The sequence below is a fragment of the Acipenser ruthenus genome, chromosome 9 (assembly GCF_902713425.1).
Source record: "Acipenser ruthenus chromosome 9, fAciRut3.2 maternal haplotype, whole genome shotgun sequence".
Taxonomy (NCBI): Eukaryota; Metazoa; Chordata; class Actinopteri; order Acipenseriformes; family Acipenseridae; genus Acipenser; species Acipenser ruthenus.
The window spans coordinates 5,723,060-5,745,019 of NC_081197.1; the positions used below are offsets into that span (position 1 = coordinate 5,723,060).

A 21,960-nucleotide genomic window follows, 5' to 3' on the forward strand; every position below is an offset into this window, starting at 1 on the left:
TCAGTATTTCCACAGCTTACTTCAGTGGATTTGGAATTGTGTTCCACACGGCTTAGAAATACTTTATTTTTCTAGAATTAGTAATTAAAAGAGTGTCCCGTAATGCATGGAAATAAATTGTGATTAAATAAATTATGCAGTGTGTATTACTAACAAGATAACACTGAACACTGCTCAGTAACTCTAACCATGCAAGAGAATTGGATTCTTCAACAGCACCTCTGGCGATTCAATAATTAAAATTGGACCTAACCAGGCATTTTCAGGACCATTTTAGGGACAACATACATTACAAAGATGCATGTTCTTTTAGAGATATGGTTTTTCATACCCTTGGCTAAGTACCAAATTTAATGATCTAAATAACAGCTGTGCTGGGAAATTCTGCTGTTTAGACCAGGAACATCTGAACCAACATATAAGATGAAGCTTTGTGTTTATATAAGGAAGCTTCTTTTCACACTCACTTCCAGTGTGTACTTATCACTGGGAAATGTTAAAGCAGATTATGAAATTTTCTATAAAAATTCACTGGTTTATTCATTCAGATGAAAAAGTACATTACACAACTTTCTATTAAAATGCACTAGTATATTCATTCAAATGAAAACTTGGAGAAGAACGCTGTGTTGTTTTTTTTTTTGTACAAGGTACAAACAGTAAGAAAAATCCATAGATGATTAGAATTTTGTATATTTCTAGAGGACATTTTATTCAGTTGTGATGAAACTCACTCAGTGTCTTCTATAGTAAAAGGTATTGATAGTATCAAGAGTAAATAGAGGCTGTTTAAATGACCATCTGACTGTCTGTGCTTCTACAGAGTAGCATGTAGCTTGGTACAGACCCGATACTTTCCATAAGATTCTACATCTGCTCATGAGCAAAATGTAATCCATTCAAACCGTCTCTATACTGTTTTCCAATGGTAGCAGATGTTAACGTGTGGCCATGGTGTCACACTAATGCAGTGTGGCTCCCAATAGCTCCCAATAGCTCCCAATAGCCGGCTTCCAGTATCTATCCAAACAGTTGGCAAATATGCATCGTCTAATCATAAGGTTGTTTTTTTTTGCATGCTTTATTGCAGAGCTGTTGAGATAAACTTAAAATCAAAGCACAGAATCCTGATCTTAAAAGGTGTTCCTTTGCGGGGCGTGCGATGAGTAAGTGTTCTGCTCTATTCAGTAATATTCTTATTTCATTTTTTTCTAGGGGGTACAATGTGCTCCCAATGTGTCTTAGTGTCTTCAGTATTACTAAGACAACTTATTAACTTTAATCTAGAAAGTAAAGCAAATGTCTTTGTTTGGGGTCCCATTTGACTTGTAACATTACCAAATGTAATACTGCTAAGGCAAATGCGGCAGTCATACTGTACTGTACATGGTGTACATTTCATATTTAAAATGCATTGCTGTACATAATATCCAATGAAGATTTAAAGTGTGTCAACACCTTTGCTCTTGAACTATATATGAAATTAGAGGTAGTTTCTAACAAATTGTGATCCTCAAGTGTAATGTATAAAATCTAAATTGACATAAACTTTTGAGTGTAATAGATAAAAGTTTGGCTTCCTTCATCAGTGAATTATTTGCCTGTCATGGACTAAAAAAGTTTCAACAACACGTTGAAGTAATGGATCCAAATTCATATTAATTTCAATATGCCGTAATACGTTATGTTTTCTAGTTATTTTCTAATTGATTTTCTAGTTATAGAGATCTTTAAAAAAGTCGTAGTGAGATTTTATGATTGTGTGTTCCATGACATACTGTGCACCTGTCCGTTCATCTGTGTAGGCACTAGCTGAAAGAGCACAGTCTTCTTTTAGACAGCCTGGGAATCTGCAGCACCAAATCTGAATTCAATTTTGGATAAACCTGACTGAAATCGCCAGGCATGTACGTTAGCATATAATACACATATGTAGTGTAGTGTTAAATTGTTGTTCATTTTTAAAACAATTACTCCTGAGGAAATTAGACCTCCCACTGCTCTGTGCCTACCCTACCTGTTTCCATTTATGAAATCAATTATTAAGCCGTGTTGAAAATAGGTTATAGCAAACTGAGGAAATAGTCCCTGTAGGCCTCTTTAATTATGCAACAGTAATACCCGTAATTAGAAGTATTACATTACAGCTATTCACTTTTAACAGTTATAAGGACTTGTAGTGCAGTAGCTTACCACAGAGTACATTTGCAGTACATTGTGTCCTGTTACCCCCTTTTCTGTGGCTACTGGTGAAGGTGAAGTTGAACATTTGCTAGACGACGTGAGTCTGTGTCGAAGAAATCAGTGGTACTGTACTGTTTCATTAAGAAATATATGATATTAACGTTGGGGGTTTGCTGTATGTACAGTATAGTGGTTACTTTATGCCAGAAGTCCCAAATGGTGTTGATTTCTATTAGGCTGGGGGGCATGTGACAAACACAGGTTTTTGCAGGGCATAGTTTAGTGTTTGACTTTTTTTCGTCTTTCAGGCTACAATTCTCAGGTTTTTTTTTCATGAATTATGTATTTTTTCACTCTCATTCTCCCTTGATACTTACTTCCCAGTGTTTCTGCAGATTTGCACAAAGTTGAAGGATGCAGACAGTAATACTAGTATTCCTCATGTGTACTTGCTTTTGCTCTAGTGGACACAGCAAAACAAAACAAAACAAAAAGTTTTTTTTGTTTGTTTTTAGAAGGATTCATTTCAGTATTGGTTGGTATATAGTATTATTATATCATTTCCTGCATCATAGTTCTGTATTCAAATGAAATGACAAAGAAATAAAAGAACAGAAGCCAACACAGTGAGAACCTTGTTTGTTCTGGTCCTTAGTGAATACAGCCACTACTGAACAGTTTTACCAGCTCATATGCTTTTACTGAAGGCCATTAAGACTGAAAATGCTGAATATGAACAGAAATAATTTACCGCCACAGGAGAACTTTGTACCTGTGTATTGTAATCCAAGCAACTGCCCATGCAATGACAAATTATTGAGGTGTTTTTAGTTTTGTTTTGTTACTATTAATAATATTCTGAGCACTGCTGAACACTAAAGCTTCAGAATGCTGGTTCTCTTGTCACATGAAACAATTATTTTCAAATGATTTTGAATTGCTTCCAAAATTAGACTGGAGGTAACCCACTGACTTCACCTCACTGTTTCCTTTCACTTACTGGTGGCTAGTGAAGTAGCCAGGAAAAAAAAGAAAATCCATTATGATGACAACTTATGAACCAACCTGCAATTATGATAGTTAACTTCTCTGCTCAGGGGCCTGCATAGATGTCTCTTTCTTCCACCTGCACTTAATCATCAATAACATGAAATTGCCCCTCCGCCCTTTGAAACCCATTCTATAAGCAATTTAGGATACAACCTATTCAGCTCACCTCTGTTGCAGTGCATTCATACTGTAGCATTCACTTAAAACCTGCAAGTGCCACTCCTTGCCTCATTTCATGTGTGTATGTGCTCATTGTCAACCTCTGATCATGCTGAGAGTGACTGTATTTAAAGGTACTGTATGTCTGTCACACAAACACACACACACACACACACACACACACACACACACACACACACACACACACACACACACACACACACACACACACACATAGACACACATTTTCTTATGGGGAACCAGACTAATAATGATGTGGTGTCATGGTGTTTTTAAACTCTGTGAGAAAGAACACCACCTGAACCACTACCCCATACTAAAATATATATATATATATATATATATATATATATATATATATATATATATATATATATATATATATATATATATATTACATATATTTTTGTAAACATATTATTCATATACAACTCATAGTCTTTGGGAATGATAAAATGTATGGAAAAATATATGTATTATGTATGTAACATTATATAAAATATATTTAACATATTACAAAATTGGCCCGTTTTCATCATGTGGAAAATATATTTACAATGTATTTGCTTAAACATATTTTAAATATATTTAAAATATAATTTCAGGTAACAATATATCAATTATATTGTCCATGTATTTTTTAGAAATGTATTATTCAATATATTTACTAAACATTTATTATATAATGTATTCACAATATATTACATAATGTAAAGTGCCTGGACACACACCATATTTTGCATGTGTTCCACCAAACAGATATGAAGCAAATAAATAAGAAAGGAATGGAATTCCGCAATTTCACTTAAAAATAACTACTATCTTTAAACATAATGGAATATATCAACATTCTGTAAAAATTCAGTGTATATAAAACACTCAAGTACAAAAATGAAAAGCTTTCAACATATGCTAAAAGGCTGTTTGCATTACAACAGGTGTTTGGGCTGCTTCTCCTTAGACCTGCTAAAATTGTTCTTCTGAAACTATGAGACGTTACAAAAAACTGCTGCTTCCAATTAAAAATTCATTAATAGCTATGGAATTGTTGCTGAAAATAGAGCTATGAAAGTAAAAAAAAATAACCACTAATAAACTGGAAATACATTTTTACAATTTCATTCTTTTTTTCATATTGGTGGGCATACGGTTTAAATATAAGGTGACTTAAAATATGAACAGCCTATTGTGTCCTTGATTGTTATTGACCTCTCTTTTTTTCTTCTAAATACTAGGCTTAGCCAAGTTATTTTTTATGAGGTATCTGCAGAAAGATTGATTAACCACCATATTTGTTCCGTCGAGAATAAACTTATTTACCAAATTAAAATCACAGTGTCTGTGTTTTTATCTGCTGTACATGGATAAACTTATGAAGCCTTCTTGTTTTGAATTTAATGCTGCCTGACCGTCGCAGTCTCCCATTATATGCAATATATAAATATATTGTTTGAAAACACTGCATACACTTTTAAATATATTAATGTGAATATATTTATTTACAACATATTTTACAATGTATTTTGAGTATAATTTAGAAAAATAAAATGTATAAATGTGAATATGTTGATTTACAAAATACATTTATAGTATAGTATAAATATAGTTAAGCAACATGTCATGTTTAAGAAAATATATTATAAATACATTTCAGGTTTAAAAAATCTATAATTCCATATTTTAAATATATATTTATTTTACGTATGGGACATTACTCTCAGCCAATTAAAACGTTAACTGTAAAGGTTGCTTACCTGCCAATGAAGAACTGGGGTAGGGTCTCAATGGCGTTGCTCAGAGTTCAGGTGAAGAGGTTTTGAGGTCCACTTAATGCATTAAACATGAAAATTGGATTCAATGAGTTCGAATTCAGACAAGTTGTACTCCGTATCCTGAGAACCATACTTGCTGTATATTATTGCAGCATGCCTACACAGTTATGGTAAAAGCACAGCAAAGTTAATCAAAGCACAGGCAAGATATTACACTATTATAACTACGACTGTAAATGCATATTATTATGCATACAGTGTCAGACTTATCAAGTAGTTGCTGGGACATATCAGACCAGAAACAATATCTTCCAAATCTACAAACTATGAGTCATTTTGTGTAGTTTTTTTTTTTCTCTGTTTTTGATCAGAACACAGAACAGCACAACACAGAACTGAGTTAGAAAAGCCTGAGGCTTGTAGTTTCCATCGGTGGTCTTTAGATAGCTAAACAACATAACATTACCCACATTGTTCATTTGAAATTGCCTACACTTTCCGAATACTGACCGTTCAATATTTTGGGGTCCCAAATATTGGTCTCATATTTTGTATGTTTTTGTGGTTTTGTGTAAAGCAATTTAATGCATTTCACAGCCGAATTTCGTTTTTATCAAACCTGGTCTCAGGACCGAGGATGTTAAACCGCTGCAGCTCAGGGTATATTTTAATGATCTAAACAGGTGCAGATCTAAATACTGCTGCCCTTTTCCCACAGGGGTGATTTATTCATCCACAAATGAATGTCGATTGAACTGTATACTTTTACTGTGATGATATTTCATTCCCCTTAAAAAAAAACATTACTGGGGACACTAATAAACCCTTATAAAAGTTTACCACGATAAATCTGCATAGTCATTTTGCATTTTTCATATGATTTCTCCATGTTTATACTATACATTTTCCATAGTTTTAGAAAACGACAGTGGTTGGTATGATGAGAGTAGCATTGGAAATCTGAAGCCTGATTTATGGATCCCCCCTTGGAGTCCTAACTTGGCTTAAGCTCTTTTTCTGTCCCCCAGAGGCTTGCCTCTGATCCGAACCAACTATTAATCTCTTTCCTTCTGGGAGAGATTACACTTGAGCTGATTTTTATTTTAATTAAGCAAGCAATCTAACGGTGCTAATCAGTTTTTATGAACTCGGTTATGCACATTTGAATTATTACTGTTCCTGTTGCTTGCAACAATGCTACAAGTTGTTCATGCTGTTTATTGAGAATGATGACTGAAATCTGCATGATGTGTAGCAAACACTCCACTGAAAAATACCACAAGCACTTCTTCTTGTTCAACTTCAGGAATGCCCACTTCTTAGCATCTCAAATTAAAAGGTTTTCAAGGTTATCAGAGCATGTAAGTGAACCAAAGTGGCTGTCACCTCTCCATTCATTTCAATTTGGGTGCTTCAGAGGCACTGAAACTAGAATGTCAAAGCCATCTCCAGCTCTGCGTTCATAATGATCGATGGCCATCGGCTGGGCACCCAGACAGTATTCACCATTACATAGGCTTGCATTATCCTTTTATGCATATAATTTTGGAAGTGTGTATGAGGGCACCTGAAACACATATAATAATGCTCCATTCATGTACAGTCAGAGTCATGCTATTACTGGTAGTTCTGGAATTGATCTATGTAGTGCCAGTGAACATTAGAATCTCTGAATCTAGCTTCCATTGTTTGTCTCTCAAACAAGACTGTCAATGTAAAGATTCAAGTTGAACCTCTATAGTTCAAGTTGATTATTTGCTGGTGTTGTTTGGCTCAGTCTCGGAAAAACAAAATCTGTCGATTACCTTTATAAAATATAATAAAACTGTGGCTGTGATAAATCAGTCCTCCTTGCATTTCATTTTCACCCGTTTCCCTTTTATAACATCAATTAACAGCTTTAAAAATAGAGGTCACATTACTTGGAGGTTTTATTCAGTACTAAAATTACTGGTAGTAGTACTTTGTGATATTTATGGGCCATGGATAAAGGACAAGTGGTAAAAAAATGCAGTACACATAGTAGAAAATCAATAAGACATCGGTGGAATTAATGAACTTGTGGCTGCTAATTAACTTTATTCTAAAGCTGAGATTCCCTCTTTCTAGCCATTAAAGTTTAATGTAAAGGGCAGCTATAAAAGTTTGCAGAGTGGAACAGTGCTGTATTGTAAAGCTCATTGCTCACATCCATCTCATTTCCTTGCATGTATTCGTTTTGTATGAAGATATTCGTTTGGTGTAGCTCTTGGAGCATGAACTGTTGTCACAGTGTCGTGCCACTTGATTAGAACCCACCTCTCTTGAAGTAATGGTGTTTTCCTCCCACACCTCCATTGTGAAATGGAGTGGACCAACACATCTTATTGGAGATATGCAGTATATGCAGTATAGGCAAAGGTGTTTAATAAAACAAGAGAAAAAACAACAACAAACAGAAAACCACAGGCCTAGTTATTAATGATGTGATTAGTTAAAACAAGACTGGTGAAACTCAATTGGTTAATGGTTTACATTAAGTCTTACTGAAACTGCATGTTATCAAATATGTTTGCAACAAATCTGATTCTGAGAAAACCTCCTGGTCCTTCTGAAGTCTGATTGTTTGTTTGTTTGTTTGTTTGTTTTACAACGGATGATAGGTCTAGCATTGCTCTTTCCTACAGCAATTCCCCATGATGTTGAGTGTGTGTTAATTTCAAACTGCTCCATTAACTCCATCAATTAGACTGACACTGATTGCAAAACAGTTTACCAGTGGGTTAACTTAATATTATTTCAAACTTATAAGAACAACACACCTTATAGAAAAGAATAATGTGGTTAATGACATCAGTCACACACATTTGTTTGGCAATGCTACAAAATAATATGCTTAACCATCAATTATTATTTATTTCTTAGCAGATGCCCTTATCCAGGATGACTTACAGTTGTTACAAATGATCACAGTACAAAGTATCACAATACAAAATATCACATCATAGAATATCACATTACAGAATATCGCATTACAGATAACAGCAGTTATAAAGTAAAGTAAAAATCAGCAGAAAATAAGATCAAATTCAAATAAGAGCAAAATGAAGAACAGGATAATAATTAGATTTAAGAGTGAGTTCGACTAAGAGCAGTTAAACTTATAGTAAAAATATTTGCTTATACGAGTAAAGTCCTTTAAGAGCAGTATAGTCAAGAGTTGTGAGGTTTGCAGATGCTGTCTGAACAAGTGTGTCTTGAGTAAGCACCGGAAGGTGGTCAGGAAGTGAGCAGTCCTGATATCCGTGGGTAGGTCGTTCCACCACTGAGGGGCAAGGGTGGAGAAGGAGCAGGCACTGGAAGCGGGCCAGCCAGTGCAGGGAGCGGAGCAGTGGTGTAGCGTGGGAGAAGCTAGGAAGGGAAAAGACTGGCAGCAGAGTTTTGGATGAGCTGGAGTGGACAGATAGCAGAGGCAGGGAGGCCGGCCAAGAGGGAGTTGCAGTAATCAAGGCAGGACAATACCAGAGCCTGAACTAGGAACTGTGTGGAGTAGTCGGTGAGGAAGAGACAAATTCTACGTATGTTGCTGAGGGAGAAACAACAGGAGCGTGCCAGAGTAGCGATGTGCTGAGAGTAGGAGAGGGAGGGGTCGAGGGTGACACAGAGGTTCTTGGTGGATGAGGAGGGAGAGGGTGGTGGATTCAAGAGGAATAGAGATAGAAAGATCAGCGGTGGGGGAGGAAGAGGTGGTGAAGAAAAGGTCTGATTTGGAGAGGTTGAGTTTAAGATGATGCGAGTGAATCCAGGATCCAAGAGGAAATGGCCGAGAGGCAGGTAGAGATACGGGAGGAAATGTCAGAGTTAGAGGGGGGAAAGGAGAGGAAGCTCTGGGCATCTTCAGCATAGAAATGATACGAGAAGCCATGGGAGGAGATGAGGGAAACCAGGGAGCGCTTGTAGATAGAAAACAGGAGGGGTCCCAGGACTGAGCCTTGGGGGACACCTGTTGAAAGAGGGCAACAGGCAGAGGGTGAGCAACGCCAGGACACCTGGTACGTGCGATCGGAGAGGTAGGAGGAGAACCAGGCAAGAGCAGTGAGTAGAGAGTTAGTGATGGAGAGAAGAGCAGTTTCAGTGGAGTGTGCCGGGCGAAAACAAAATTGGAGGGGGTCGAGCAGAGAATGTATTGACAGGAAAGCAGACAGCTGGCGATGTACTGCTCGGTCAAGGGTTTTAGAGAGGAAAAGGAGAAGGGAAACAGGACGGTAGTTCTGGAGGGATGAGGGCTCAATGGAGGATTTTTTTATTTTGGGGTGATGCAGGCCTGTTTGAAAGCAGAAGGGAAAGCCAGAGAGGTGTTGGGAAGAGAGGAAATGAAAGGGAGTAGAGCAGGGGCAGCAGCCTGGAAGAGGTGAGTGGGGAGGGGGTCCACATCACACGTGGTGGGTTTATGGCTCTGGAGCAGGACAGGGCAGGGGCGAACAGGAGGAGAAGGATGGTAGATTTGGGGTAGGTGGGGAATACTGTAAATGGATAATATAAGTATATAATGACGTTTTTGTAAAACATAGACCCTTACAAATTCAGTTACAACTATGAAATATGATTGGGAAATCAAGCTGTCATTCATAGGAAATTTCAGAAAGACAAAAGGGAGCTGCTGAGTGATGTTCAGGTTAAGATAAAGTTGGGCAATTTCAAAACTAATATGACAATCAATAGACACTGATTTAATGTCATGTGTTATTTCATCTCATCTCTAGTGTCTTTTTGTAGAGGCCAGTTTTAAAGCATAAGGAAACTCAAGCAGACCCAAGGGATGCATTTATTTAAGAGTCCAAGAGTATGTATCATGTTAAAATGTAATTGTGTCCTTCAAAATGATATGGAAGGTCACTATTTTTTTAAGCTTTGGTGAACTGATTTGCTTGTATTATTTCATTGTACAATTTGTTCAGAGAAATAATAAGACCAGGCTAATAATAGAGTGGATGTAGACCATTCATGATTTGGATTTAATTAACCCATAACCAACCAGGTGTGTATTGTATCCAAATAATAATAATACATTTACTCAGATAATTGCAAGAATTCAATAGTTCTAGCTAACTTAAATGAAGTTGACTGATGAGGGGAGATGCAGACTGGGGGATGCTTAAAGAAATCCAGTGAACTCAGAGCAACCCTCCTCCATGAATAAAGTTTTAGTTTGAAGATGTCTGAGGGAAGGGCAGTCTTTGTTGTCGCAGGCAAGGGACTCTGAAAAGCAAGCTGAAAAGCAAATAAAACAGTTTTCAGGATTGAGAAAACATCATTTATTACGTCCCTTGTGTGAAAATGGAATAAAAATTGTCTTGTTTTATACTGTAACTTTAATGGGGGAATTCCTTTAAAACAATCTATTGAATTCATACAACTTTGGTGTTGATCTAAATACTGTGACTGTTAAAATCGTTGAGTACAGCAGGGCCCTCTTTGGTGGTATACATGCACAAATACATTGAAGAGACTTGCAGACACTGTTTTTAGTTAGGTATGACACATCAGTTGAATAAACCCTCTGTTTATTAATCCACTTTTTATTTACAGTATAGCTTTTTTTTTACCCCCCAAAAAACCCTGTAGATCAGAAGTGAACCTAATTGCTTCTAGAGTTCCTTGCAGAATACAATTAGCAATGTAAAATTACACTGCTCCATCTGCCGTGCATCTAAGAGCTAATGAATGCAAGTGAGGTGTCGCTTTTTTCTTCACACAACATAAATTATGCTTAGTGAGGGCCTCTTTATTTCTTCATGCCGGTATCAGGAGAATCCTTCCTAAAGGTCTTGCGGATTTGGGGTTCAGATGCTGCTCTAATTCTCTAAAATATCCCTCTCATATACTGTGTACTCTCTTACTCTCAGTTATGTATTGAATGTTCAGTATTCAAAATGATAATACATCATTGTTAAAAAGTGCTGTTTTCCAGTTTTAGCATCACCTAGAATTTTAGGATATGAACATAATTTAGATATTTTATTTAACGTTAATCAAAGAAACTACAAAATGACATCACCAAAGTCTACCGGAAGCCATAATAGTAGTACAGTATTTCATGTTAGATTTCGAAATGTCACATTTTTCAATTTGTCAGTTTTTCGTTAAGTATATGGAAAACTACAAAGCGGTATGTAATTCAATATGTTAACTCAACATTATTCAGCAGGTTTAATTCGACTTTATGAAGCAAAATGTGTGTGATGCAACACTTTTGGCCATAGCTGTAAAAAAGAAGCTTTCTACTGGTAAAGGGATGATTCTAACAAGGGGCTGCCTACATTATTATTAATAATTATTATTATATTATTATTATTTGTTTATTTAGCAGAAGCCTTTATCTAAGGCGACTTACAGAGACTAAGGTGTGTGAACTATGCATCAGCTGCAGAGTTACTTACAATTACGTCTCACCCGAAAGACGGCGCACAAGGAGGTTAAGTGACTTGCTCAGGGTCACACAATGAGTGAGTGGCTGAAGTGGGATTTGAACTGGGGATCTCTTAGGTACAAGCCCTTTTCTTTAACCACTGGACCACACAGCCTCCTGAACAGAGAGAGAGAGAGAGTGGTGCTGTAGGTTTTCTTGAAATTGCACTCAACTGTCAACAGCTTACAGCACTTCCAAACAGTGTCCCGTTATACCTGTCATTTATTCCTGTAACACATTAAACATTCACTCAGAACATGTGAAAAGTGTGACGGAGGCCGTCCAAATTGTATATCTGTCCAAGATGAGCAGGGTAATCCTGAGTAGCTGTCACCTGTTACACTTCTTTAGGTAACAGGCTTTCATCAAACACTATTGTGTGCCCGTCATTGATTTTTTGTAATCTGATTTTATTATTTTTAATAATGTGTGACAAGCATTGAGGTTGTTTGTCTTTGTTTAATTCTTTTTTTTAATTTGATTCAGTGGTTCTGTTTTACTTGTGGTTTGGCTGTTTGTATTTTTTTTTAATGTTTTCAAAAGAACTAGAGTATTAAAACTTATGATAAAAATATTATGGTTATAATAATAAATGGCAAGATATATAAAATGAAATAACTGTTATGCCCCCTGTTTCTTTCAAAACGACAAACAGTAAATTGAAGTGCATGACAGGTAATGTTCATGGATTTTATTGTATCATTATTTGTAATATATATATATATATTTTGTTAGCTACAAACACTTTTAAAATAAATACCTAATAAGCAATTTCTAATTAAGGTTAATTGAGAGAATTCTACAGTTGTTGTCCATATAACTCAGTAGATAAACGTTTCGTTTCAGTGTATTTTGTATTTTTGTCAGTGAAGCAACAGTATCATGCTGTGCTGCTACACTATGTAGTTGTCTTCCGGGGGGATTTTGGTGTCATGCAGGTATGGCATCCCCTGGTTTTGCTGCTTCACTGTCTTCTATGGCCCCTGGTAATGGCATAATTTACTATTTAACTATAAAACCACTTCTCAGCATTCTTATCTCTTTTGGTGTATTGCATTAGCAGATTCAGACAGTTTGACCTTTTTAAACATTTTATTATTAATCAGTTTCCAGGGGTTATGTGACAGGGTACACCCCGCCCCTGTGCATATTATATTTTGTATTATTTTGTATTTGTATTATTATTTAAATGCAGGACGAGCGAAGTGCCATCCGCCATTGTGTGTTATTGTTTTCTGTTTTAGTACCTCTCGTGAGAATGCGTGACTGTCGGCTAGTAATTATCGAATTAGCTGACAGTCACGCAGATTTATTAAACTCGTGCAAACTATGGCCGAGGGGTAATAAAATAATTTATAGGCAGTTAATCCCTCGACCATAATATGAAAGAGCTGCTGCTTTGGCTGCATGGAGAGTGTTCAGGAGTGGAGTACGGGAGTAAGAGAGAGAGGAGGTCAAATAAGAATCAGAATAAAACAATTGCTACTCGTCCTGGAACTACCATCATGATACTGGTTGTAGTTATTATTTGTTTGTTTTGGCCCTCGTGCCTTTTGCTTTGTGTGGTTTTGTTTTGTTTAAATCTTTTATTTAATGAAAGAAAACAAGCGCATTTGCGTCTCCCCCGTAATACTTGCCTGTGTTGTGGTTTCGTTTCCTGGCCTAACGTCACAACCCAAGCTATCCCGTCACAGGCTATTAGTCCAAATAAAGCTAACAAATAGCTTGTGTTTTTTTTTTCTTAAAATGTACAGTGGTACCATTTGTTTTTTTGTGTTTTTTTTTGTAAATCCAAGCTTCAATATCCAGTTTCAGGTAGCATGAATATGATGAATATACATCTGGAACATATTGTTTTGGGGATTGGTTGCCATTACTTATTTTCGCTGTTGTAAACTCCAATAGCGAATCTCATAAAGTACCAGAAACATTTGAATTTCTATTTCAGAACGAAATTCACAAACATGTAGACATGGTTCATATTTGATTTATATTAGGCTCATTCATGTACTGTAGTTAACTTGCTAAAGGCCAGCATGTGGGTAGTGCAAATTATTTTCTATTGCACGTGACTATATAAAAACACTGAAAAGTTCATATTACATATAAAATAAGCAGTGACTGACAAAAACTTTCCAATTTATGCATATGCCAATTGCTAATGTGTCGCTTTTATTTGCAACCCCACCTCCTTTCCAAACAAACAAATGGATAGGCATAAGTCAAATGCACTTGTTAACTTTATTTGGCTAAAGCACTTCATATTAGCATTCAGCCTCCGCAAGAAGGTGTGTCATTCTCTCCCCTAAGTAAAGCACTTTGAGATATTCGATGGATGAAAAAGCATTTTTAAAAATGAAAACTAGTGAAACATAACCTTCTGTGTTATCATTATACGATTCTGGAACAAAAGAGTTCAATATTCATGGCAGGGAATGTTGTGCAGAGATATCCGCAGCAACAAGGGACAGCAGAATATCACTGAGGTGAGGAAAAGGCAGCTTTCATTAATAATTAATAGAGGGTGATTCCCCACGGAGCCCTGGACATGCTGCAGACAGTTCCCAACCACCAAGGTCATTAGTTATGTTCTAATTCAGGGAAGGCTATTCTTCCAGTTTGATTAATTGTAAATTAGCTTGGGCCCATAATTATTTCTAATTATATAATGTTGTGGTTGTAGATTGTATAATCTACAACCACAACATCCACCGCCACCACACAGCTGAATTATTAAACAGCTTATTGTTGAAACAGAGATTTAAAATTCCAACATGTTAAATTCAATACAGAGAAAAGCAACTCTGAGGGATGAACAATGCGGACTGGGCCTGAGGGTGGTGCGGGACACCTACACATACTGTACATTATTCACTTATACGTTCTGAAAAATCCATTCAGCTGCAGGCTTTTAGGATTGTTTTACTTTTTTTTAAAAAAAAATCGTATACATCTTTATTAACTTTAGTTAATATTGGGGTAAAAACAGACCCCTATTGAGAGTATACTATTCAATTAAAAAAAAAAGAAAATTACAATTTGAAAAACAAGCTGCAATGATTCTCTCTCTCTCTCTCTCTCTCTCTCTCTCTCTCTCTCTCTCTCTCTATCTATCTCTCTCTCTCTCTCTCTTCATATTGTCTTTATATTAAATGTTAAAACAATATTTTGCACATCCTTACATCCCTTGCAATATATTGTCCATTCGCACACAGTGTGTCACGGAGGGTTAAGCCTTGATTTGAAGGCTGGAACAGGTTTGGGAAGAGATTTTCAGAGCCTGGGGGCAAAGCTGCAGTCACCTTGAGTCACATTCTGGCAAAAGCCAGTCTCTTAGAATTGATCATGTTTTATATTGCTAAAAGTAAGAGTTTGTGGAGGGCAGAATCAATTTGCTATGTAAACATTACTGGAAGCTTCTCCCATTTTGCATTAGCACCTCTGCAGCATTCGTCTTGTTTTAATTTCCTCAGGACCACTAGGCAGTCCTCTGAAATGCCTGTCAGATTATTGCCAGATGCTTTTGCTGACTGGGGCTTGTGCTGTGTGTCTCAATAGGCTCAGCTTTAATGAAGAAGCATCAAATCTGCTAACCATCTCACTAAAGGGGACACAAGACCCTGAAAACTAAGCATGGGGTCGCCATGGAAACCGCTTCTCCTCTTGTCAGTCATTGGAGGCCTTTCAGGTAAGACATTTTTTCTTTTTCTTTTTTTTCTTAAGTTTAGATGTTTTTAACTTGAGTTTTATACTTCATTGTGAAGCTAACAAAATTACATTACCTGCTTTTTGAGAAGCCACCAAGGGCCAGATTTTTTTTAGAAATTCAGCATGGTCAAATGGTCATTAAATCTCTGCATGAGGCATTCTGACCAGTGGTGTAGTCCTAAATCTTAAGGCACAAAAAAAATTGATTTTCTTTAACAAGAATTATTATACAAATTCACATTTGTATACTGAACTTCTGGTAACACATATTATAGGTCATGCATTTATCTAATTTCTACAAGCGTTTCCACATTGTCTTTCTCCATCTTTTCAGAGTGCTTTACTTTACGTGTCTGTGTGTCAGTGTGTCAGTGTGTCAAAGATGCTGTCTAAGCTGTCGATGGAAAATAGTTCTGGAACTGTGTTCCAGCGGTTCCGGCTTGACTGTGCCACTGATTCTGACCCTGCTGACTGTGGGGTTTGAGAACTTCTGTCAAGCACTGTTGAATAAAAAGTAATACGTACATAATACGTGAAGAAAGCATGGCACGATAAGTTAATATCAATTAAAATACCCATAATAACCAGTCTGAAAATACTGAAACCAAAACTACACACCAATTCCATTAATTAACATTGCTGTTGATGTCCCACCCTAAATAGTTAATGTATGAATGCCTTCATTTTTGGTTAATGATTTTGGTTTTAAAATGGTTGCTGTTGCTCACAGTATTTATTACTGACTGTACCTCTTTAGCACACTTACTGTATAATAACTTACTGTTACAGGTCATGCACTTAAATTAAATACCAGTTACTGCTGAATGCAAAACTGCATTTCAACTTGTATTTAAATGAAGCAATAATTCTAGTAAAGGTAAGTGTGTATTTAATATAATATATAGCAACGATATAATAACTAATTATGTAGGCCTTATCACTATCTTGCCCCTGGAGGACAGCAACTTTGAATTGTGATACACTAACTACTAGGATTTAGTAGAATGCTGCACATTAAAGATGTTTTGGTCTCCTTCCTGGGTTTTCAAAATATATGTCTGTCCTGAACGTGATTGCTTACGGCTATTTGAGTTGGTCATGTAAGTTTTATAAGTTTAGAGAAAAAGTATGATTCAATATGCGCTGCTTCTTACCTGTTTACAAATTGCAGTTCATATAGTCTGAAGCATTACATTGCATCATATAAAATTAGGTTACAGAATAATACAATATTAGTCTTGTGCTGTATTAAAGTGATAGTGTACAGCTATGGCCAAAAGTTTTGCATCATCCTATAAAATTAACAAATTTTGCTTCATAAGTCGAATGAAAGCTGCTGAATAATGTTACGTTAACATCTTGAATTACATACTGCTTTGTAGTTCTCCATATACTTAACGACATGTGCCATTTCAATATCTAATATGAAATACTTTACTACTATTGTGGCTGCCGGTAGACTTTTGTGGTATCATTTTGTCGTTTCTTTGATTCCATGATGCTAAATAAATTATGTTCATATAGTTTTTAATTATGTCTCAATCCTAAAATTCTAGGTGATGCAGAACTTTTGGCCATTGCTGTATAGTCACTAAACATACACTAGCCATGACTGGAAGCAAGTTGGATCGTGAACACCTGAAACACATGAGTGGGCCATCCCATTTACATGGGATGTGACAGCGTAATTAGTCATCACATAGCTATCCATCATTATGCAAAGGACCTGACATTTCATGTGTTTGACTGCAGAGTATACAGTATATGGCCTAAAGTTATCTAATAGTTTTTTGGCCACAAAACAGGCAAAAGCAAAGATATATCAGTGTTTAAAAGGAGCATGGGACTGGGGTGCCCAACTTGTCAGAATGCATTGGCCATTGTGCCATCTAAGAAATGACAGATACCATAAATGGTATGGTGATACATTCCTTCAATTTAAAATAAAATGGCAAGCATTTAATTCAGTAACTGCACGCTGTGTAAAACAAGGAAGATAGGTCAACCTTTCACTTGACCTATCTGCAGCGAGGATGGGAAGATGTGGCATCTACTTCAGAAAGCATTATTATCAGTGTAATATTCCATCAGCTTTTTATTAGCGCAGTGAGACTTTCCAAGTCACCTGTGATTTGCTGGTGTTGCACACATTTCTATTTCAGTCTGCCTGTATGAGTTGAGGTCACTGTGCATCGAAGATTGAGGTGAGGGTTCAAGGAGAGAACAAAAAGGTTTAAATTGATTTGACTGACTTATCTAAATGTAGTATACCTGAAACGTATGGCTTGATATTTATTTTTTGGTCACTGGTCACAGTTGGATTGACCATAACATACAGAGAGGTAATTTGTGGGTCAAAGGGGGAAACCAAGGCAGGGTTTGAAAGGGAGGTATGAATGTATCGGAATGTTTGGGAGTGGTTTAAAAAAAGGGTTAAAAGAGATAATCATTTAAAAAGGGTGGGATGGTGGGTGCATAACTAGGCTGAGTTTCTGTACCCTATACTGGAAATCAAGGCACACACATACGTGTCTTAAAGGAAATGGCAAATGCCTTGGATGACATACTGTGTGGAATGTGTCATTCCATACTGTGCGTGGAATAACATTGATTGCAGGAAGTGAGCAAGCTGTATTATTATTATTATTATTATTTATTTCTTAGCAGACGCCCTTATCCAGGGCGACTTACAATTATTACAAGATTTCACATTATACATTATTTCACATTATTTTTACATACAATTACCCATTTAAACAGTTGAGTTTTTACTGGAGCAATCTAGGTAAAGTACCTTGCTCAAGGGTACAACAGCAGTGTCCCTCACTGGGGATTGAACCCACGACCCTCTGGTCAGGAGTCCAGAGCCTTAACCACTACTCCACACTGCTGCTCCGCACTATTCACCAGAACTCACTGGGAGTGACAAAGTGTTTGGGGAACACCAATCTTTCCTATGATTAGGGTTTAGAATGCTGTTATGTAACATTTTATGTTCCGCTATTTGTATAATTTTCCTCTTAGGGCAAGTGTTTAGATGTCCTGATGGGACTGTCGAACACTGAGGCAGAGTTAATGGATTTGTGCCCTATAGCATTATTTTTTATTGCCTGGTCCTCTTATACAACACTGTCTGTCTGTAAAGCGGATTACTATGACACCGTTGTGAATGGCACCATTAAAAAAGTAATGTTGGATGGTGGTGTGTTATAGCAACACTATGTCTGATATTGCTATCTTTATTGAGCTCTTCATTTGATTTGTTAGTAAGCAACTAAATGAGGAGTTGCCTTCTCTCGGATACCCACAGACACAATGCAGGAGGTCATAAGGATGGCTCTCCTGTGGGTTGTTATCAGGCACTCATTTTCAACTCCATGCTCCATGTGCAATTAATTAGAGGGAGATTTCATTTCCATCTCCCTGCAGGGGGGGGGGGGGGCGGGGGGGGGTCACAACTTTATTTTTGTCTTCTTCTTTTGTCATCGTCTGAATAAATAACAGAAGAAGAGGCTGAAAATTGGCTGTTACCATGTGAGACTCCTGCCGTGTTTTAAAATTAAACTGTCAAACGGGCTGGGAGAGATAGTTCACTGCCCTGAGAGGATTCTACCAAGCAGCGGGTTTGCAATATGTTCAAAGTTAGATTGTGTGCCAAAAACATCTCTCTATCTACAAAAAAAAGGGGAGGTTACAAAAGGTAGCAATTTCCACTTTTTAATGGGAGTTCAGATTTTTTTAAAAAATTTTATGGAACTGCAACTTGGATAATGATCCCCTTTGGGAAGACTGAACCAAAATGAGTGTTATCACATCTATACGGGTTGCTAAGGATACATTTTAGGTCAGCTGTAACTGAGACAATGGCCAGTGATCAACAGACAGAGACGAAGAAAGAAAGAAAAAACTAAACAAAACATATGATCCCTGAAAATACTTCAATATGTGTAACTTTTAACTTATTAAAACTATTGTCCTATACATGCAGAATCTGTTGTAGTATGTAGGGTATGCAGTTACTTGAATATATCATCCTAAACTTTATCTAATTTGTGTTACCTTTTTTTTTAATCAATTCACCAACATTAACCAAATATTCACTTCCTTGCATCCTTACCAAACGCGTGCAGACTCTGGCCGAGGGGTTAACTAGTTGTTAATTATCTTATTACCCCTCGGCTACCCCTCAGCCATGCATCCTCACAGGCTTTTTAAATATAATAATAAAAGACGCGACGCTTTTATCCGCGCCGCAAACAAAAATACAAATAATAATAAATAGGGGCGGGACACTCCGCCACACTACCCTATTAAATCACCATTGAGCCCAGGAACATGTAAATATATGAATTCTACGGCTGAGACAATTAATTCAATTCTCATGACACTTCACAGTAAATTCTGCTGTTAAAAAGAAAGAATTACAAATATGCATACTTCCACTGGCTTAAAACGACACACTTCAAAAGCTCTGCTCTCTGACTGACTCAACCTTGCCCACAATGGGAATCAGTCCCGAAGGCCAGTGCCATGCCATTCTTTACATTGCAAATGCCTTGTATTCATAATTTATTCATTTTACAAATGTAAAAAAAAAAATGATTCTAGATTTATTATTTTAATCTAATGTCTAAATGGTATAGAGCATAGCTTACGGCAAGATCTTTGCATACACATGTCAAATGACTCACCTATGTGAAAAAGCTCTGGCTATTATGAATTCATAATATAGCCAAGATAACTGTACTGAGTTCTTCTTGTAAAGAAGATCAACAGACAAAATGCTTCCGAAGGTATCACGGACTGATGGATGACTGCTATCCTTGTCTGCACGCAGAGATGTGCTGTATATGAATATATAAATATAAAAGCTATCTTCTCCTCAATAAGGAACTTGCCACGTTTCAAATGAATGACTGTAGTAAAAGGCGTTGGCTTTATTTTTGTTGTTAAGATCTACTGTCACTCTTTATTTTGGACTAGTGAATCTCATTATTGCAGAGAAAATTCATTAGAACCTTTCCCAGCCCAGAAAATGAAGACAATGTATGGATCTGTCTTTATCCTGTATGCTGTTGTAGTGCCTTGGATGCCCTTGATACCCAATGTCAAGGCAACAGTATCTCAAAGTCTTATACTGTGGACTGCGCTTCAATTTAAACAAAAAGGCAAACAATAGAAAGAATAATATTTATTGAAGCTTAGACAACAGATACTACGTTATACATATTTTCATTACATCTTTGGGTTTTGGCCTTGCCCTTTGATGTAACCCTGCCCATAATAAGGACAGCAGCGTGGCGTAGTGGTTAGGGCTCTGGACTCTTGACTGGAGGGTTGTGGGTTCAATCCCTGGTGGGGGACACTGCTGCTGTACCCTTGAGCAAGGCACTTTACTTAAATTGCTCCAGGAAAAACCCAGCTGTATAAATGGGTAATTGTATGTAAAAATAATGTGATATCTTGTAACAATTGTAAGTCGCCCTGGATAAGGGCATCTGCTAAGAAATAAATAATAATAATAATAATAATAATTTAGTTTGCTGATAGTGGAGAGGCTGACTGTAGGGAAACCATGGGCAGGGGGGCAGGATAGCTGCCCCCCCTCCCCTTAGACGAAGCCAAAAACAGCTGGAGGCTGGGGAGGAGGAGGTGAACTCTGATACACAGCAGGGACGAATGGATTGAGGTAAGATATGAAGCCCTTTCTAGCAGATCATTGGACATGTTGCTAATTGAATGACGAATGAGATACTAGCTATTATTATTTATTTATTTATTTATTTATTTATTTATTTATTTATTAGCAGACGCCCTTATCCAGGGCGACTTACAGTCATAAACAAAAAATACATTTCAAGAATCACAGTACAAGTATTAATACAATTAAGAGCAAGAAAAAATACAATTACTAGCTGACCAACGAATGTCTGGTCATGGAGGCGCCTAATATGCTTGATGTTTATGATTGTAATCTAGTTTAAAAGTGAGTTCACTGCCTAAACCACTGCTTTGCTGAATTGTCATCATTACATAGATGATGTTATGAGGCTGTCACTCATTTGTAAATAAATAAATCTATGAATAAATACATAATCTAAGGGAAATGACAGGGATATTTAAAAAACCATCATCCCTGATTGTTGGACTTTTAAAGATCGATTCCTCCTTAGGCAGATGTTTCTAAAGGTTAGCTTATTGGATTCTGGGCATGTCATAACAGGCATGCTTAGAAGTCATTTACTGATACAATCACAGTGTGACAAGGAAAAACCAGTGCAATCAGATTTATAATTACATTTTTGTTTTAGCAAAATAACATTTTAGTCCTGGGAATATTTGTATGACTAGCAGTCTTCATAATAATAATACATTTGTTAAGTATTTTACCGGGATGTGCTTTATATTTGTATTTATTGTCAACATAATGCTGTTGTGGCTGTATTAGAATTGTTTCTGGGTACTGTAGAGCGGAACAACAGGTACCACAGTACTAATATGTTCCTATTTTTACATTCCAATAGAATCACAGTGTAATGAACCATTGGCAATTCATAGCATTACCATGGTACCATTTTGTTACCAATGAGCTACTGTGTCAGAACCACGGTGGAATAG

At 36.7% G+C, this 21,960-nt stretch overlaps 1 protein-coding gene across 5 annotated transcripts in view; it reads left to right on the top strand.

Annotated features, from left to right (window-relative positions):
* The window catches only part of LOC117962480 (contactin-5-like), a 216,380-nt gene that overhangs the window by 78,328 nt on the left and 116,092 nt on the right, over nt 1–21,960 (top strand). For all 5 annotated transcript variants that reach the window (XM_059030945.1, XM_059030946.1, XM_059030943.1 and 2 more), the window contains exon 2: nt 15,193–15,322. In XM_059030945.1, coding sequence (XP_058886928.1) covers nt 15,268–15,322 — 55 coding nt within the window. In that variant the 5' untranslated portion in view covers nt 15,193–15,267. The remainder of the gene's footprint in view (nt 1–15,192; nt 15,323–21,960) is intronic.